Source organism: Telmatherina bonti (genome assembly GCF_933228915.1).
Source record: "Telmatherina bonti genome assembly, chromosome: 9".
Taxonomy (NCBI): domain Eukaryota; kingdom Metazoa; phylum Chordata; class Actinopteri; order Atheriniformes; family Telmatherinidae; genus Telmatherina; species Telmatherina bonti.
This window is the reverse complement of record NC_136627.1, coordinates 34,908,339-34,925,434: the sequence shown is the minus strand read 5'-3', so window position 1 is coordinate 34,925,434 and position 17,096 is coordinate 34,908,339. Positions and strand designations below refer to the sequence as shown.

Genomic DNA, 17,096 nt, shown 5'->3' with positions numbered 1-17,096 from the left:
CTGGTCCAACCTGTGCATCCTACGCATTTGACACACACAAGTTTCAGACAGACCAATCACCATTACTTGAGGGGCACACCTGATTGACTGCCTTATTTCTGTGCTAGAACACGTTGGTTGAAAGCTTGTTCCGAGACATGATGTAAAAGGTATCCAATGCAGTTTCTATAGTTTATTTTGGTTTAAAATGCAAAAAAGAAGTTGTATTTCTGTATTTCTTCTGTTCATGAGCCTCTTTCCTGTTTTCAAAGCAATATCTAAATATCGCCACTAGATGGCGGTATGTGCTCATAAACGTTCACAGCAAAAGCTGTAAAATTTTCAGCAATAATTAAATGTTTAATGTTAAGCAACTCACTTTGGTGATTGGAGATAGAAATAAAAAAAGAAAAGAGTTGACAAACAAAGGCAATTGTTTCCTGCTTGTCTGCTGAAGTTTGGGGGAATTTTTTTAAATTTTGTTTCCTTATGCTGAATAGAACATTTGATAAGCAGCCTATTCACTAAAAAAGGCCCATTGGAAAGACATTTGGAGCAAGTTCATAACAGACAACAAAAGTGCAGTGATATTTCTTTACTTCCCTGTTGAATCATCCTTTAGACACAAAGACTGAAACCATGGTTTGTTTTAGTTTAGTCTTCCTTTGGAAAATACACAATCCAACCTTTAAAACACACCCAGACCTGGGACAGCACACCACACAGCCCTGCCCAGTTGGCTCTCCATCCCATGAAATTTGCCACTCTACTTTTAGACCTGTTTGTTTCAAGTGGCTCCCGCCTTCGGCCTGGCAGACATTTACCTGGTGGCTTTGCAGAGCTTGCAGCTACCTGGCAAATGTGACACTTGAACTTTGCATGGCTTGTTGAGATATTAGCCAACAGTGCATCAGTAGTAGACGTAGTGTGAGAGAACCGGTGCTTCTAAAGTCAGTTTTTCAGCTTGTTCAGCTTCTGGCTTTCTGATGTGTACAGAAGTCAGGCAGCAGATGTTTTACACAGCGGCCGTTAGCCTCATTTCCTGGGCGGAGAGTTCTTTGCTCTATTAACAGGAACAAGAAAAAAAAGAAGACTTAGAGGGAGAGAGAGAGAGAGACAGAGAGAGAGAGAGAGAGAGAGAAAGAGGGGAGTTATCTGAGCTCAGAGCACCCACAAATCATTTTGTCACTAGCAAGCTCTGACAGGCAGCAGGAGAGAGGCAACACACGAGCAGAAAGGCAGTCAAAAAGAGGTGTGAGCAGGAAGTAGACTCAAAGGCGAAGTTGTAAAGCAGCTGAGAGGGCATGAAAGAGGTGATACCGATGGATGGATAGAAGGGAGAGAAAATCCAATTCTCAAAAGGGCTCAGGCTGAGAGGAACCGATGCTCCTGCTACTGCTGTGGTTACAGCTGCTGTCTGGATGGTACTCTCATGTCCAGAAAAGGTGTGTCAGATTTTAAACTCTAACACGAGGGCACTGTTCCCTTGAGACAAAGACTCTAAACTTGTGATTTCAGACTTTGTTGTTTTCATTTCAGCCTTGGTACAGAGGAATACTGCAGTGTTGCATTATGTTTGAGAATGAAAGGACATGAGATGATGAGACAGTTGCTCGGCTGGTGAAGCAGGCATTACTTGGAGGTATTAAAAGCTGTTTCTGGTGTACTGCAGCTGCACAGAGATCACATGCTATTATTGGTCAAAAGCGGTAGTCACAGTTTAGAGCGTTTAACATTTGTCACATGTTTTACTGTTGAATGTCGAGAAGTTTGTGACTGATAAGTTGTTCTTAGTACAACCCTATATGTTCTCTGCCCTTTACTGTGATATTCGATTAGCTTTGGGCTGATTCAAAGCTCTTAAGAGCTGTCTGGGCTGAAAAGACAGCCAGAGGTCATCTGGTCAAACTTAAAAAAACAAAGAAATAAGAAGGTCATTTTTCTTCCTAAAGTGCAGGACATCACAGAGCTATTACTCCTCCCTTTGAGACTATTTAGATTTAATGCCAAATATACCCTCTCAAACGATATAGTCTTGAACTAGCAGTAATAAAAAACCTTAGTGGGTTAAGCAGGGCAGGGAGCAGTGTCAGGTTAAAAGCCGGCAACGCTTCAGAAAGTTGCAGCCTACCAGGCATCATTCTGCTGGTTGTTCACTATTTACCTGACTTGCCTGGAGGGACATGTAATGAGACACTGCTTGCTGAGCAATACAGCGCTGAGTTGACATGTGGAGGTGTATAAACTTGCTCTGAACAGGACCGGATTCAGGTTAATGTTGCTGCTGAAGGCTTGAAAGCATATCAATCACAAGCTAGAAGATTGGAGTGCTTGAGAGGATGGGTGCTGAAGAGGCGTTGTGAGTCTCCATATAAGCTTTTTTTAGGATTTGACAGCTCTACTCTGGACTCACTTCAGAGTGTGGGACGTCATTGGATTACCTGTGAGGCTGAGTCAGAGGCTTGATGTCTGCACGCCGGGATTCTCTCCACCTGCTTCTAAAGAGACACCAGAGTTAGGTGGTTTTCCCAGCAGTAGCGACCGCTGTGGCGTCCGTAGTTGTGAATTTTCAGGACTCTCCACACTGCTGCAGTTGTTCTGTTGTGTGTAAACACTTGCGTCACTCACACCTTTCCAGGGTGTGATTCACTGTTCCCTGAGCATCTTCTGCTGGAAGCAGGCAGCGAAAGAAAAGGTGAGGGGAGGATTTGCTGAGAATCACAATGTACACGTTGTTGAACTGTAAGGTCGACAAGATGAAACTGGCCTTCCTGCTGCTGATGGCAGTCCACATGTTGGGAAATGTAAGTGGAATGTCCACATGTAAGACTGTGGACATGGAGATGGTGAAGAAGAAGCGCATTGAGGCCATCAGGAGTCAGATCCTCAGCAAGCTGCGTTTGCCAAAGGCTCCTGAGCCGGACGAATCCGGAGACAAGGAGGCGATTCCCACCGACCTGCTCTCGCTCTACAACAGCACCAAGGACATGCTGACGGAGCAGGAGGAGGAGATCCAGAAGCCCACAGAACATGTGGAAGAGGAGTACTTTGCTAAAGTGTTACACCAGTTCAACATGACCAGTAAGTACTACATAATTCTCACATAAATCATGAATACTTGTGAAACCTTTCTCCTTATTACACCTACATAAGCACAATTACAAATGAGTCAACTCTTTAACAGCCAAACAGCAAATCTTTCTATCCGTAATGGTTTTTATTTTTTATGAATTGTGGAAATAAACCAGCTTCTACACTTGGTTTGGTTAAATAATACCAAAAGTGTTTGTCATGTCATTCACTTCTCTATTGTTACCATATTATTAACTGTTTTTTTAACCAGCTGTTTAAAAACATTCATTGTTACTATCATTGTCCCAAGAAAAAGAAAAAAAAAGAAGCAAAGAAACAAGCAGATATCATTTCCTTGATCTGCTATCCTGCAACCTTTTTATGTGTCCCTTCTCCAACACACCTGAATCCCATGACCAGTTGTTACCAGGCCTCTGCATGACACGTGGATGTGGGAATTTAGCCATTTGATTCAGCTGTGTTGTAGAAGGCATGCATGGATTGTTGGACACCTCTGATGTAGGTGAACTAAAACATGGTCATTCTTAAGGCTGCGAATGGAAAAGTGACTAAAATGTGGACTGTGGAACAAAAATAATTAGCCGTAATTACCAGTACATGACCTTCCCATTTCAGAGCTGTAACTGGGACGAATCATAGCAGCTACAACTAAAATGGATCAGAATTTGACTGATGTTTTAACTGATCCATAAACTCCCTCCATGTAGACCTTCTGATCTGTGCCCAACATCTCCAGGCAGCTCGAAGAGTTCAGAGATCACAGCAGTTACAAGCTAGCATGGCCTTAAGCTGCATCTGCAAAGTGTTGCTTTAACAACGTGCGAGTATTTTTACTGCTTTATTAGTACTATTTGTTTGGTAATTATAGTTTTTAAACAGCCAAATGGCTTTCAGCTGTAATTATGCAACAACTCTCAAACTATTATGAAAAACTCCTTTTATTTGTTTTGGTTTCAATGCTCCATTGTCTCCAACATGCCTATTCTTCTCACCTTATCAGGCAGGCATACATATTATATCCCCCTTTTATCCACCACATGAAAAGAAAGGCTTGAATGGATGGACCATGCTCAGGAGCGTGCACACCACACGGAGAACAAAGCAACTTTCAAAACGAAGGGCTGGAATCTGCTCAGGCGAGCGCCAAAGAGCAGGATGGCAAGCAGAAAATGGAGATGTGACTCATGTGAAATGCTCTCCCTTGCCCTGCAACATTTTTTCGTTTGGGTTTCTCTTTGCTCTCTGGCTTAGTCCCGGGAGAACTGGGGGTTTCCTGGACTGTAATTTGAGCATTGGATTCTCCCTTGTTTATCCTGTCAGTTTTACTCCGTCATATTTCTTTGCTTTTCTCTTTTACCCAACATATTTCCCATCTATTTCCCTGTTTCAGTGACAATGATTAACTGTATCTGCTTCTCTTTTTGCCCCTCTCTTTCCTCCGGGCTTTCCGAGCTTATTATCGGCTTGTTTGCAGCCTGTTTGTGACAGGGTAGCTTGGCAGGAAGGAAGGCAGGCTGATGGCCACTGAGATGCTGAGTGACTCAGGTCCGGTATAAGCGGTGCCCATGGGGACCATGCGTTTCCTACCTCCTTGGAATGCCAGAGAACACCCATCCAATGTCTCTGCTTAGTGCAGCTCCTTAAAACAAAGGCGACTGGAAAAGCAGAACGCTGAGAGTATATTTATGTGAGCTTGTTATGAGCTGTTTCGCAATTATTAGGAGTAGTTTTTTTTTTTTCATGCCTTCAAAACACGTGTGAGGGAATGACAGAGACCATCCAACTTCTGCTTTTTTAGTTTTAATAAGGATAAATTTGATCGCCAGTGAAAAACAATTTTTTTTTTTTTTTCTTTTAAAGAAAAAACTAATTGACAACTCTATTCGTCATCTCATCTTGCGGTTTTTTATTTTTTATTGGACGACTCACACTTTCCTAAAACCCCAAACAGCCCAAGGCTGTGCATACTTGTGTGCACAGCATTTAAAAACTTGATTGTTTTAGTCTCCATCACAATAATTATCTGGTGGATTAAGCTAAATTCCTTCGGTCAGTTAGCAGTCACATCCCTCCCCTGAAGACCACACAAGCACACCTATCCCACTTAACATAGAGTTAATCCACATGTTCAGTTTGGTTCCAGACAGATGCTTTTGGTTCTCCTGTTGGGGGAAAAAAGTCACTATTCAGGAGAAATCAGTTCACTGTGGTGGAGTACTCAATATATTTACAGGTAAATTCACTACAGACTGGGAGAAGGCATCCATCAGTGCCAAGGTGAGGAAACAGGACATTGATAAGCAGGCTGGGTGGGTGGTGTTGGTTTTTAAGGAGGCAGACATTTATTCAGTTGCTGGAATCTGATTCCTCCCACTGGTAATTACAGAGCTGTCTCCTTACCTGTCACAACAGCTGTCCCCGGCTTACCTGCGGATAGGCCTTGGTTCAACACACAAATCCCCCCACACCCATGTTGGTAAGAAGGCTGTTATATTTACCCCTATCTGCAGGAGGGTGCTTTATACTCCCAGCAGAGCCAGAGAGGAAAGTTTACACTTCATGTCCCCAAAGAGTTGAACTTTTATCAGCTGAATTTCCTCCAGAGACGGTGCAAGTTGTGTTAATTACAACGTAGAAGTGAGAATAAAGCTTTACTGTAATTATGGTACTGCAGCCATTATACTTCTTAAGGGAAGTGACTTAATTTCCTCTTTCACCAACACTTCTCTAACTCTCAGCACATTTATCTCACTTTTCTCCAACAAGCTGGAGACCAAGACTTTGCTGTTGCTTGTCTAACTGTTCTACGTGAGATACTCCTGTTGAGATGCTCTCTGTGCGTTTTAAATGTACTTTTATAGTTTCTGACTATGCTCTGGGTGGAACAAGTAAAATTTCATTTCGTTTCCGTCGCACTCTCTTTTTCAGTTTCAGTTTAGCTTCTTTAGAACGGGTGAAACACGACCTCAGCCATGACCCAGATGGCGATGCCGATAGATGATACACAGGCAGCTGTAACATGGAGAATCCTGGTACAGCCTGGATGAAGTATGTAGCACAAGTATGCAAGGCTGGGTTGGGTTCTGTCAAAGTAATTCCTGGACTTAAAAGCAGAGAACCCTGGCTTTTGGCAGGCTGAGGCAGAGTAAAGGATTTGGACCAAGGCCAGGCATTGCGCTCCATTGATACACATCTCCAATTTCTCCACACCCCCACTCACACCACTGCACCCTTTACGACTGTGAGTTAAATTCATACCAGTGTATTCTGCTGTTGTCTTTTCACCTTCTTTCTCTCCATCGTCTGCTTTTCTCAGCTTATCTTCGCACGTCTCTGTCCGACACTATCTTTTGTAATGTAAAGCTGTAGATTTGTTGTATTTAAACCTTCAGTAGCTTGGCTCTGGTTTTTATCAGACTCTGTAGGAGGAACGTTGGTGCTGCCTTGATGTGGGAAGACTTGGGGATTAAAGCTGCGAGTGCAGGCTGCAACACAGAAAACAAAAAGCTCTCTCTGGTCAAACTTACAGCAGCTGGAACAGATGAATGTTGGGCTGCAGTTATGATTATTGAGTAACATTCAACTGGTTTGAACCCCTGAAAAGCCTGGATGAGTAACTCCTCATTTGTTTTACCAAGGAAAAACAAAATGATCAAGACTTCAGTGTTGTAGCCGGTTTCACAGAGTTTACATGCAACATGGTAATTACTGGGCCATGTTCGAAGTTAAAACAGGTTTATTACTTATGTTATTACACAGCTCAAGTACAACGTTAACCATCTGCAAACATTTTTTGATAGAGCTCATAATTCATGCCTGGATCACTGGAGTGTCACCAGCTGGTTTGGTCCAGCTCGATGACATAAATGACCTGTGTTGTTTCTGCTGTAAGAACCTGAGGCTACATAACATTATTTTTGCAACTCGCCGCTGCTTTTTTAACCTAATCGTAAGTCAGAAACTAACCAACTCTTGCTACGTCCTCATGCCATGTTGAATGTTGTGAAGAACACGTGGTGACGCAAGGCAAGAGGCAGTTTAACCCTTAGACTTCTCCACCTTGTGTTTTTTAAGAACAAGTCTCCTCAGATCAACCAATCAGAGTGGCCGGTTTGTTTAGGACCGATGCGAATCTCCATGAGGGACTCCAGACTGTTTCACTCTGTATTAAATATATAGAGCTCTCCAGTCTGGGTGCCAGACTAGCTCCAACATATCTGATGCAAAATAAATGGCTCCACAACCTATGACTTTCTGCACAATGTTTGCCTATTTGTGTCAGGTGTGTTGGAGCAGGAACACTCTAAAAATGTGCAGCACTTGTAGGGGAAAATTGAGAGATCTGCTATACGACTTTTACATCAGTCAGTTTGTTACTTTCTGACTATTTTCTTAGTCCTTTTTGCTCTAAGTCATTATGCTGTCGAACTCGTCAGGCTGAGTGTAAAAAAAACAAACAACTGCTGCTCAACATTATGCACGATAATCAGCTCAGTTTGTTCAGTCAGAGGCTTCTTCAGCTCTGCGAGCAACAACTGCCCCACACAGTGGCTTTTTATAATGACTGAAAACTGTTTTAGATTCCTTTAATGCATCAAAAACATATACACATCAATTAACTTCTATTTTTAGTAGTTCAGTTCTGAACTTTGGCCATCCATTTGCAGCTAAAACACAGGTTAGCTAACATTATTTACGAGAACCCTTGTTGATCCATACAGTTGATCAGCTTGTGAGCTTTTTTTTTTTACCCAATATGAAAGAGTTTCCTGTTTTATTTACATCACAAACTATTTGGCACATCCTATTAGAAAACTGCCACCCCTCCACAAGTACAAGATGGAGTTGTCTACCTCTCATAACAACTTTTGGAAAGGAACCTGGAGTGAAATGGTGTAGGTGAAGGATTTTAGAGAAACATCACAGGTGTTTTTATCTGTATAAAACTAAAGTGAAGATTGAGCCAATATTTATAGGTATATCACGGTAAATTATGATGACTTGTATAGTTACATTTCCAATCATAAACAGTCTTGAACGTCTAAAACAATCATAAATGACTCAAATGCAGAAGAGAAATAACACTTGAAGTGTAAATGCATTCAGTGTAGAACCTGACTTTCTGATAAAGTTGGTTTGAATCGCTGTATTTCAGGTTACCAGGAATAATTTACTAAAACAACTTGTTTGCTTTGAAATGGTTTTAACTGTATGAATAATTATTTTCCCTTTTAAAATCACACAGGAAAAAATCACACTGACAACTCCAGAATAATGTTCTTCAACATCTCGGCCATACGGAGCAGTGTGGGCAATGCCAGCCTGCTGACCAGCGCAGACCTGCGGCTGCTCATCAAGAACCCGACGATACTCTCCGAGCAGCGGGTGGAGCTGTACTATAGTACAGAAAAGTCAGTCCGCTACCACGCCTCCCACTTCATAACCAACGCAGCGAAAGACAAATGGATTTCCTTTGACGTCACCAAACCCCTGCAGACCTGGCTCCAAGAGTCAAGTAAGATTAAACTTTTCAACTCCTGTTTATTTTTTCAGTTCAACCAGCAAAACTTGCAAACCTCATAAATATTTGTGTCTTTTATATATTTCTATCTTCAACTAGAGGACGAACAAAGCTTCCACCTTCGTGTGTTCTGTGAATGCGGCCAACCAATCAGCACCTTTAATTTTGTAATCTCTGGGATGGGGACTGGTCGTGGAGACACCGCTTCTATGCAGGCGAGGAATGAAAAATATCCGTACATCCTCACCATGTCCATCCCGCAACACTCAAGCAGCCATCTTTCCTCACGCAAGAAACGCTCCACGACTTCGGTGTAAGTCATTCTCACACGTTATATTCCTACAGTTTGATCTTGGGATAAACTTTTTAATATGCATTCTGAGCCTGGAGAGGAATAACCATGTTTTTGTTCTTCTTCGTCCTTTGTGTTTTGTTTTTGCACAGTAACATTTAAAGGATTATTATAGTACAATGATTCCAAAAAGTTGCAATCCTGGGAGAAGTGTAACTAAATGCGATGATTTGTGAAATTTCCTAAACTAATAATTTCACAACAGATCTCAGAAAACATGCCGAACGTTTGAGCACATTCATATCCACCTTTTTCCAAGTCTATTTATTGGAAAGTTTGCTTTGTTCTGGGAAATGTGAATGCGTCAAAGAACCGGACTCAATCTGCCTACAAACCCAGGTCTTAGTCTGTTTCAGGCAGACCAAATACCAGTCACAAAATTGTCATTTCCAGAGGAATATAAAGTAAAAGTAAAAGTAAAGTAGAAATCCTGCCATGTTTTTGGATCTGTGCATTTAGAACAGGCTCATCTACCTGCAGTGGAGCTGAACTAATTAAATTCACCTGGTTTAGTAAATGGTTGGAACAGCTGCAGGACAGGACTTTTACTTTCTACTTCTACTTTCTACACCTCTGGTTACTTCCAGCATGTGGTGTGGCATTGCATTCTGGGTAAATCCATAGTGATGGCGTTAAGGGTCCTCTGCCTCGTCTGGTGTTCATACTGCATCTATTGTTGCAGTGTATTTCTGCAGTATATTTGCATAAGACACAATAAAAACCCAAAACAACCATAGTTTGGTCTCCATGTTTAGCTGGCAACAGAGTTTTCTTCTTCACACGGGTCTTGTCCTCTCTTTTATGCTAGTGCAGCGCCACCTCTGGTGGGAATGGGGATATATTATTAGAATGGTTTGACTCAGTCCACATGGATACACCCCCCTACAGCTGAGCCGAGTCCCCCATCGGACGGAGTCTAGCGGACTATCATGATGTGAATGTCACCCTAAATAAAAATTTAAGGGCTGCTTCCTAAATGGGGACGTTTGTTGGACATGTTTCCACACGTCGCTGTCCTCGTACCTTGTGTGTGTCTTTTACGTTGCCGTAGTTATTAAGTTGCTTCATCCACTAGTGGGCAGTGCTGAGCTCCGACATCACATCCACTTTCCGAAATCAACTGGTGGCTGTAGTTGCAGAAACATCACACAATCTCTCTTTAAATGCTGCCATCATGTCTGCAGTTGTTGTTCTTCTAACATCAACTGTGTTTCACTCCTCTTCTGCATCTTCTTCTTCTTCGGGTGCTTTTTATTTAACATTTTCTCTGTCGTTTTCATCTTCCTGCTCCTCTTCTTGTCTGGTTTGCTTCTTTCGCTGGTTTTGTGTCAGCTATGCAACCCAACACTCCCCCCATGATTTCTGGTGGTATTGCTTCACTTTCTGCGTCGAGTGACGGAGAGCTAAACTTCATTCTGCGTATCCATTCATCTGTGTAGTCGTCCCAACCTGTTCTGATTTAGGATTCTACCATCTCAAGGGTCTGCTCTGCAGTAGGACAAGTCGCGCTCATTGGGGTCTTCTTCTGTGAAATCATGCTGTTATATTAGATGGAGCTAATATTTTTAGTGAAATAGCTAAATGTAAACACTTGCTCTCAACATGTTGCGAATAAAACATTGGTTTTAATAGTATGCAAATCATTACAGTCTGTTTTTATTTGCAATATAAAAGCTATATCCTATGTCCTATTTCTTTTTTATTTTTTCAACTGGCATTTTAAAGATGTATTTGATAACCATATATCATAGTGTATCTGTAAAACTACATGGGCTGTATGTATTTTGGTCTAAGAAGAAAGCTGAGACATTTGAGATTACTGCAGAAGTGTCAGAATTAAGATATGTGTTACTGTGTCGGAGTAAATTCACCTGAAACACAACAGAAAATGTAAGCGGCTGTCTCCTCCTAAAAGGAAACTACATTACTTTCAGTGGAAACCAGAAGATAGCCCAGTTTGTCTAGGAATGAGTAATGTCTGATGAGGAACTGTGCAAAGGTACAAAAGTGAATCTGAACAATTTTACAGATGTTTTCATATAAGTGTTTTGTAGGTAAATGTCAGCTGATTCTCAGTATCGACACCTCTTTCAATGGTCAGAGTCAAGAGGATCCAGGGTAGACCCCAAATTCTCCTTATAAACACTATAAAGACCCAGAAAGAGTAAATATTTTACTCTAAAATCTCCTGTATCGCCATGGAAACTAGCTGGACCTCTATGGGAGATTTTCACCTCAAAACAGCAAAAATAAGATTTAAGACAAGATGATTCATGATTTTTTGTCCCATAGTGATGAGTCTTTGTAAATGTCAGAGACGATACCTTGTTTGTGTGGAGAAATAATCCGAAGCTTGAAAGTGGACAGTGTTGTTCTCATGGTTTAAATATCAATGTTTGGTCCTATAACTTTGTTTCTCCCCCTCATGTTCGTAGGCTACATGATTGCATTCAGCACTTCAGCATGTACAGAGATCTTCTGCACTGCACATTAATGTATACGTGGCATTCCTGTGATGTAGAGCTTAGAAATACAGTGAAAGAAAAAAAAAAAAATATATATCCATTATCATTGTTAATTCACTTTCCCAGTCAATGGCCTCTTTTAACGGCATTATGGTAAACAAACTGCATTTGTACAGCAGTGGCTGCAGTGTATCAGATGCAAGGATTACTTTCAAGTGTATTTTTAAGGGGGTGACATCTTTAAAGGGCCTTTAAATCTGATTTTAAAACAAACAAGTAGCTCCTCTGTGCTGTCTCAACACTTCAAGGTGTTTTTTCCTGTTTTCTGTGCAGCCAAACAGAGAACTGCTCTGTGAAACCTTTGTACATCAACTTCAGGAAGGATCTGGGCTGGAAGTGGATACATCAGCCAGCAGGCTACTATGCCAACTACTGCATGGGATCCTGCACCTTTATCTGGAATGCTGAAAACAAATATTCTCAGGTATATATACTATGCACTGTACAAGCTTTCTCACATCCTGAGAGGCTTTGTTGGTTTTTTTTTTTTCTTCAAGGGATTCATTGTTATTGAGTAATAAAATTCTTTGGCAGGCAGAATATGAAGAAGATGTGCAGTGTTCCTGTTGCATCAGACCAAAGGCTTTTTCCACTCATAGACAACACATCCACATAAATTACTGCCTTTTACTGGTTTATTAGCTCATATTTTAAAGCAATAATTTAAGATACAGTTAGCTTAGTTGTTTTTAGAAACTTAGGTGACCATAGAGACACAACAAGGTGGTCTGACCCCAGTGCCCTCCTCAAATCTGTCAGGCTACCCTCTGGTGACCTTTGTAACCAGAAGTGTCCACACACAAAAACTGCTATAAAATTGTCACCAATCAGTATTTTTTCCGATGTTTGTCATAATATATTACAAAAATTCATGCCACACAGTGGAAATAATTACAAAGTTTAAGAAAGTTTGTTTAAACATTGATTGCTGAAACCTGATGGGACAAATATAACCATCAACCCACTGATTATAAAGCACAAACAGACAAAGCCGTCAAAATCCACAGTAGGTGGAAACAGCTCATGAGAGGGTTTATGTAGCACGTTTTTATGTACAAGACAATTCAAAGTGCTTTACAGAAAATATTAAAATCATTGCAGATGCTGCAAAGATAGAATTAAAAGGCAGTAAAAAGAAAAAATCATAATAAAATCATAGAATAAATTATAATTATTTATGGCAAGAGTGGGGGGGGTGTTAAAAGTCACATCTGTTCTGGGTTCGCTTGGATTGTCTTGGATTCACTTTTATTCGCTTGGATTCTGGATGACTACATCCACTACGTCCTTTTAAAGTCTTCCTGCTTCTTGAGCTCCTTCCACCTGGGGATGGCCAACCCCATGTTGAACCTATATTTGGATTTGGGTGCTCTGGTCACGCTGCTGGAGTGTCCTTTTGCTCTTTCTTGGGGTTCAAACAGCTTCTGTGCTGCTGCTGCAAATGTTGCTCCTTCTGTAAATGAGAATTAAACAGATTTTCCAAAGCCAGGGTAGTAAGCCTGTCATGCTGATCTTCCCTTCCAGCGGCGCCGCATGCTGGCTTGCAGGGAATGATGCCATTTGTCCCTTACTAGCAGCTATTTTCAAGATGACAGACTGTCATGGCACTTCCCTTCCGGTTTATCCATCAGTAAACAAATTTAATGTCCTTTACTCACAAGAATGTGTCAGATTATTGGCAGAGATCACAACAGACCAGCGATAACACATATACAAATGCAGATGTGGATTTTGGCCTGAATTGAAATTAATGAAATGAAAAATGCTTTAATAAACCCCAAAGGGAAATTCAATAAACAACAAAACATTACAAGATGTCTCAAAAGTACTGAAAACATGTTTTTTTTTTTTTTTTTTTTTTTTTTTAATAAACCAAAGCTTTTAGCTGAAGCAAAAAAATTTAGCATTTTTCTGTCCCTGCTGCTTTGGCTGATTTTTTGCTGGTGATAAAGTTCTGAGCTGACATATCTGCTTCATGTCATTACTTCCAGATTTTGGCTCTGTATCAGCATCACAACCCCGGAGCCTCTGCCCAGCCGTGCTGCGTTCCCCAGACCCTGCAGCCACTGCCAATCATCTATTACGTGGGCAGACAACACAAGGTAAATAAACTGCAGAGTCACTCCTGAACAACATATTTACAGGATATTTCAAGTTTTTGCACATGACTTACAGCTGGTTTCTTCTCTCAGGTGGAAAACCTGTCCAATATGATTGTGTCTTCCTGCAAATGCAGCTAAAACTCCAACACAGCTTCTGCTCGGCTCCTACTGGAAACAAGCAGCCATGGATGAAGTTGCTTTTGATACTACAGAATAAGAAAAAACAGAAGACGTGGACAATGTGAAACAGAAAGTTTCCAGTTTCCCCTACAAGCTTTTCTCCTGCATGCTTTGCCACTGTCACAGTGGACACACATCAGACTGTGGACATCTTCACACAGACATTGTCGGTGACATTTCTTATGTATATACTTTTCTTTGCAGTGATAAAACACAACTGTCTTTAATAAATTAATTTATTTGTCTGATGAACAGATATGAAAGTGTGTCAGTCTAAAATGGAGACAGGTTGATGATTTATTTAATTAAAGAGGGGGACTAAAAAAGCACTAAAGGACCAAAATAACTGGTGATGAGCGTTTCCATTTGTCACAGCAGCTTCCAAAAAAGGTTAAAGTGAAAGGTGCTTGTCCCAGGGGGAAAAGGTGGTTGTAGGGGTTTTCCTGGAAGATAATGCTGCAGGTGTTCTCAAACTACATGGTAAAAAAACCCCGGAGGGGTAGTCCGATCCGGGGAAACTCCCTCTAACTTTCAGCTGGCAGCACATTTCCACATGTCTGTGTTGGTATCTGAGCATCAGATTGTCCTTGAAGCTTCATGCTGAGGTGAAACAAGAGGTTGTGCAAGTGAAGACACCGCGTTGGCTGTAAGGGTCAGGAAATGTGTTGGTGTTGATCTTCTGGATGCCATTCAGGCTTTTTTTTTTCATCACAGCAGCAAATAATTTCCTTTTTTTTAAGTAACTTTGAAGAAAAAGCTTTTTTCATGACTCAAGTTTGACTCAACTTGTTTTTAAACATAAAAACAAGACAATTTTTCAGCTTTTTGTATATTTTTTAATGCACTTACCATTTGAAATATGTGTTTGTACATAATAAAAAGGAAATAAACATGTTAAATTATGTCTTCAAAGAGTGGAAAATTTTGTGATCAAAATAAAACCCAATGAGCTGTTTCTACAAGTCAAAGAGATGAGTGGCGTTGGGGTGTGTATGTCATACTTGTCAGCACACACACACACACACACACCTTACATGTAGATATGAAAGCTGCAGCCTTACAGGGAATCACCCTTTTGTTGTTTTTTAGTCTATGAATGATAAACGTGACATTTAATTGAAAATGTAATTATAAACTGCCCTTACACCTGAACACTTTACACCTGAACATGTGACCATGTTAAATGACTTTACGTTCTCATGAGAATGTGTTACATGGGGGCCATAAATACCATTAAAGCAGGTTAAACTTTTGTGCAACAGCTGCCTGCTGTCAGAAGATAGATGTATCAGTGGAAAAGACTTTGGCCTGCCAGGTGTGTGTGGACCGTTTCTCGGCAACAGCTGGATAACTGTGGAAAACTCCGAACTGACCCATGAAGAGCGAATCCTTCTGGACTTCATTGACTGAAAAACCTATACACACATCGCTGTTGTTGATGCTAACTTTATCTGGAGATGCGTGCAATCCCAACATGTTTTACTACCCGTGCACCTTGTCCACCCCACCCTGCCAGCCCCCACTCCTCGTGCCCCTGTACTCAAGGGATTACTGTCAGGCACAAGGCTGAATTGGGAATGATGAGAGCAGGCCCAGACCCGTTGGTAAGTCCCAGACTTAAGGGCAGTGACTGCATGGAAAATTAAACACACACACACACACACACACACACACACACACACACACACACACACACACACACACACACACACTGTTCAAATACACATGAAAACACTGAACCCACTGACACACAGCCACAGCTCTCAAGCACACCGACATCAAAATGTCTTATATAAGCTTTGTGCTCATGAGCGGCATGGGGGATGCTTGTGCTGCTAACAAGGTGACAGCGATCTGTGCTATCTTGTTCCAGGTGGGACCTGTTGCCAAGAAAATATGGCAATTTTCTTCCCTTGGGAGAACACACAGCGTGTCTGTTTGGGAAGTGCGCTTCAAAAGCAGATAAGCGAAGTGTAATGAAACATTCAGAGGAGATTCTGAATGATGCGTTGCCAGGTTTTATTGGTAATGATGCCAGAGCACAATGTGTACCATGTTATCTTGACAGAGCGGACGTACATGGAATTTTAAAAGGCTTTTTTACCTCAGAGAAAACAGAATCATTAGCAAACATTAACAAGAAAAGCATGTGTTTTGTTAGAAGAGACAAGATCATTAAAACTCCAAAATGCTTACGTTCTGTGTGTTGTTTTTTTTTTTTTTGCTTTCTACTTTCACTCTAATGCCATACAGAGGGTATGAATGAGAAAAGGCTCATAAATCTATCATGGTGTTAAAGGAACAGCCCCAGAGGGAAGGTAAACTCAAGCAGGCTCTTCCTTCCAACTTGTGTTCATCTCTCTGCAGCTGCTTCCTGCAGCCCTGCAGCCTTTCGCAGGGTCTCAATCTGCTGAGCCGACACCTCCAGAAAGAAACGGACCTGAAAATGTGAAATGAATCCAAACACAAGTTCATATAAGTGAAGAGAGAAGAGTTAACACAGATGCCCGCAGCACTTTGAGGTCGAGCAGGTGTTCTTTTACAGCTAACAGGATCCACGTGCCGACTTTATACGACTGCATGAGTAACCAGAAAATTATTCTGCTGTTGCTTTTCATCACTTTTGACATAATTGGTACTTTAATTGCATCCATGTGTTGTTTTTTCATCTTTAACAGCAAAAATATGAAAGGCTCAGTTGAATGTGAGCTGATGTGCTTCCCTGCTGGTGGTGAATCACTATTTTGCCTTCTGCCATATTACAATATCTATGACATTTGCAATTATATGTCCACTGAAGTTGAGCCATAACTGGCGATTAAAAGTGAGGCGGCGAAGCAGCCTGATGTAACTGCAGAGGACTGAGATGGAGCCGACTACGACCTTAATAACAGACCCTGATGTCCTGCTGCTGCTGCGCTTGACAAACACACAGCTGCTCAAATCCATTGTTGCTCCAGGTGTCCAATCTGAGTGCACGCACACGAAAATACACACATGTCAACAAATACGCATTTCTGCTTCCAGTTCAACAGCTGACATGTAAAATTGTTTTTTTTATATTCTTATTGTAGAACATTATCATTTATTATGAAGTTTATATAAATAACTTACCCAATAGACATGTATTTAACAGTATATTACAGAATAACTGCATTTGCTTAACAGCAATTATACAACACATCTCTGATTATTTTGTTGTTTATTTCAGTTCTTTGTTTTATTTTGAGCATTAGAAGAGAAAAATAAAACAGTAAGTGAAATAAAAAAGCATGCGGACAATCCACCTAATGCAAACACAAATAATAAGACAAACCAACATCAAACTTATTTATTCTCATTTC

At 41.1% G+C, this 17,096-nt stretch overlaps 1 protein-coding gene across 1 annotated transcript; it reads left to right on the top strand.

The window, feature by feature from the left end:
* Positions 1–1,197: 1,197 nt before the first annotated feature.
* On the top strand, positions 1,198–14,637 carry tgfb1a (transforming growth factor, beta 1a). The gene is made up of 6 exons (XM_079246423.1): positions 1,198–3,060; positions 8,318–8,587; positions 8,693–8,906; positions 11,744–11,894; positions 13,462–13,572; positions 13,663–14,637. The coding sequence occupies exons 1-6, from the start codon at positions 2,703–2,705 to the stop codon at positions 13,708–13,710; spliced, it is 1,152 nt and encodes a 383-aa protein (XP_079102549.1). The 5' UTR covers positions 1,198–2,702; the 3' UTR covers positions 13,711–14,637.
* Positions 14,638–17,096: the final 2,459 nt, after the last annotated feature.

Coding starts and splice junctions, on each gene's coding strand:
- tgfb1a (XM_079246423.1), top strand. CDS start 2,703: ATGTACACGTTGTTGAACTGTAAGGTCGACAAGATGAAACTGGCCTTC. Junction 8,588..8,692: donor GACCTGGCTCCAAGAGTCAA/GTAAGATTAAAC, acceptor ATCTTCAACTAG/AGGACGAACAAAGCTTCCAC. Junction 8,907..11,743: donor AAACGCTCCACGACTTCGGT/GTAAGTCATTCT, acceptor TTTTCTGTGCAG/CCAAACAGAGAACTGCTCTG.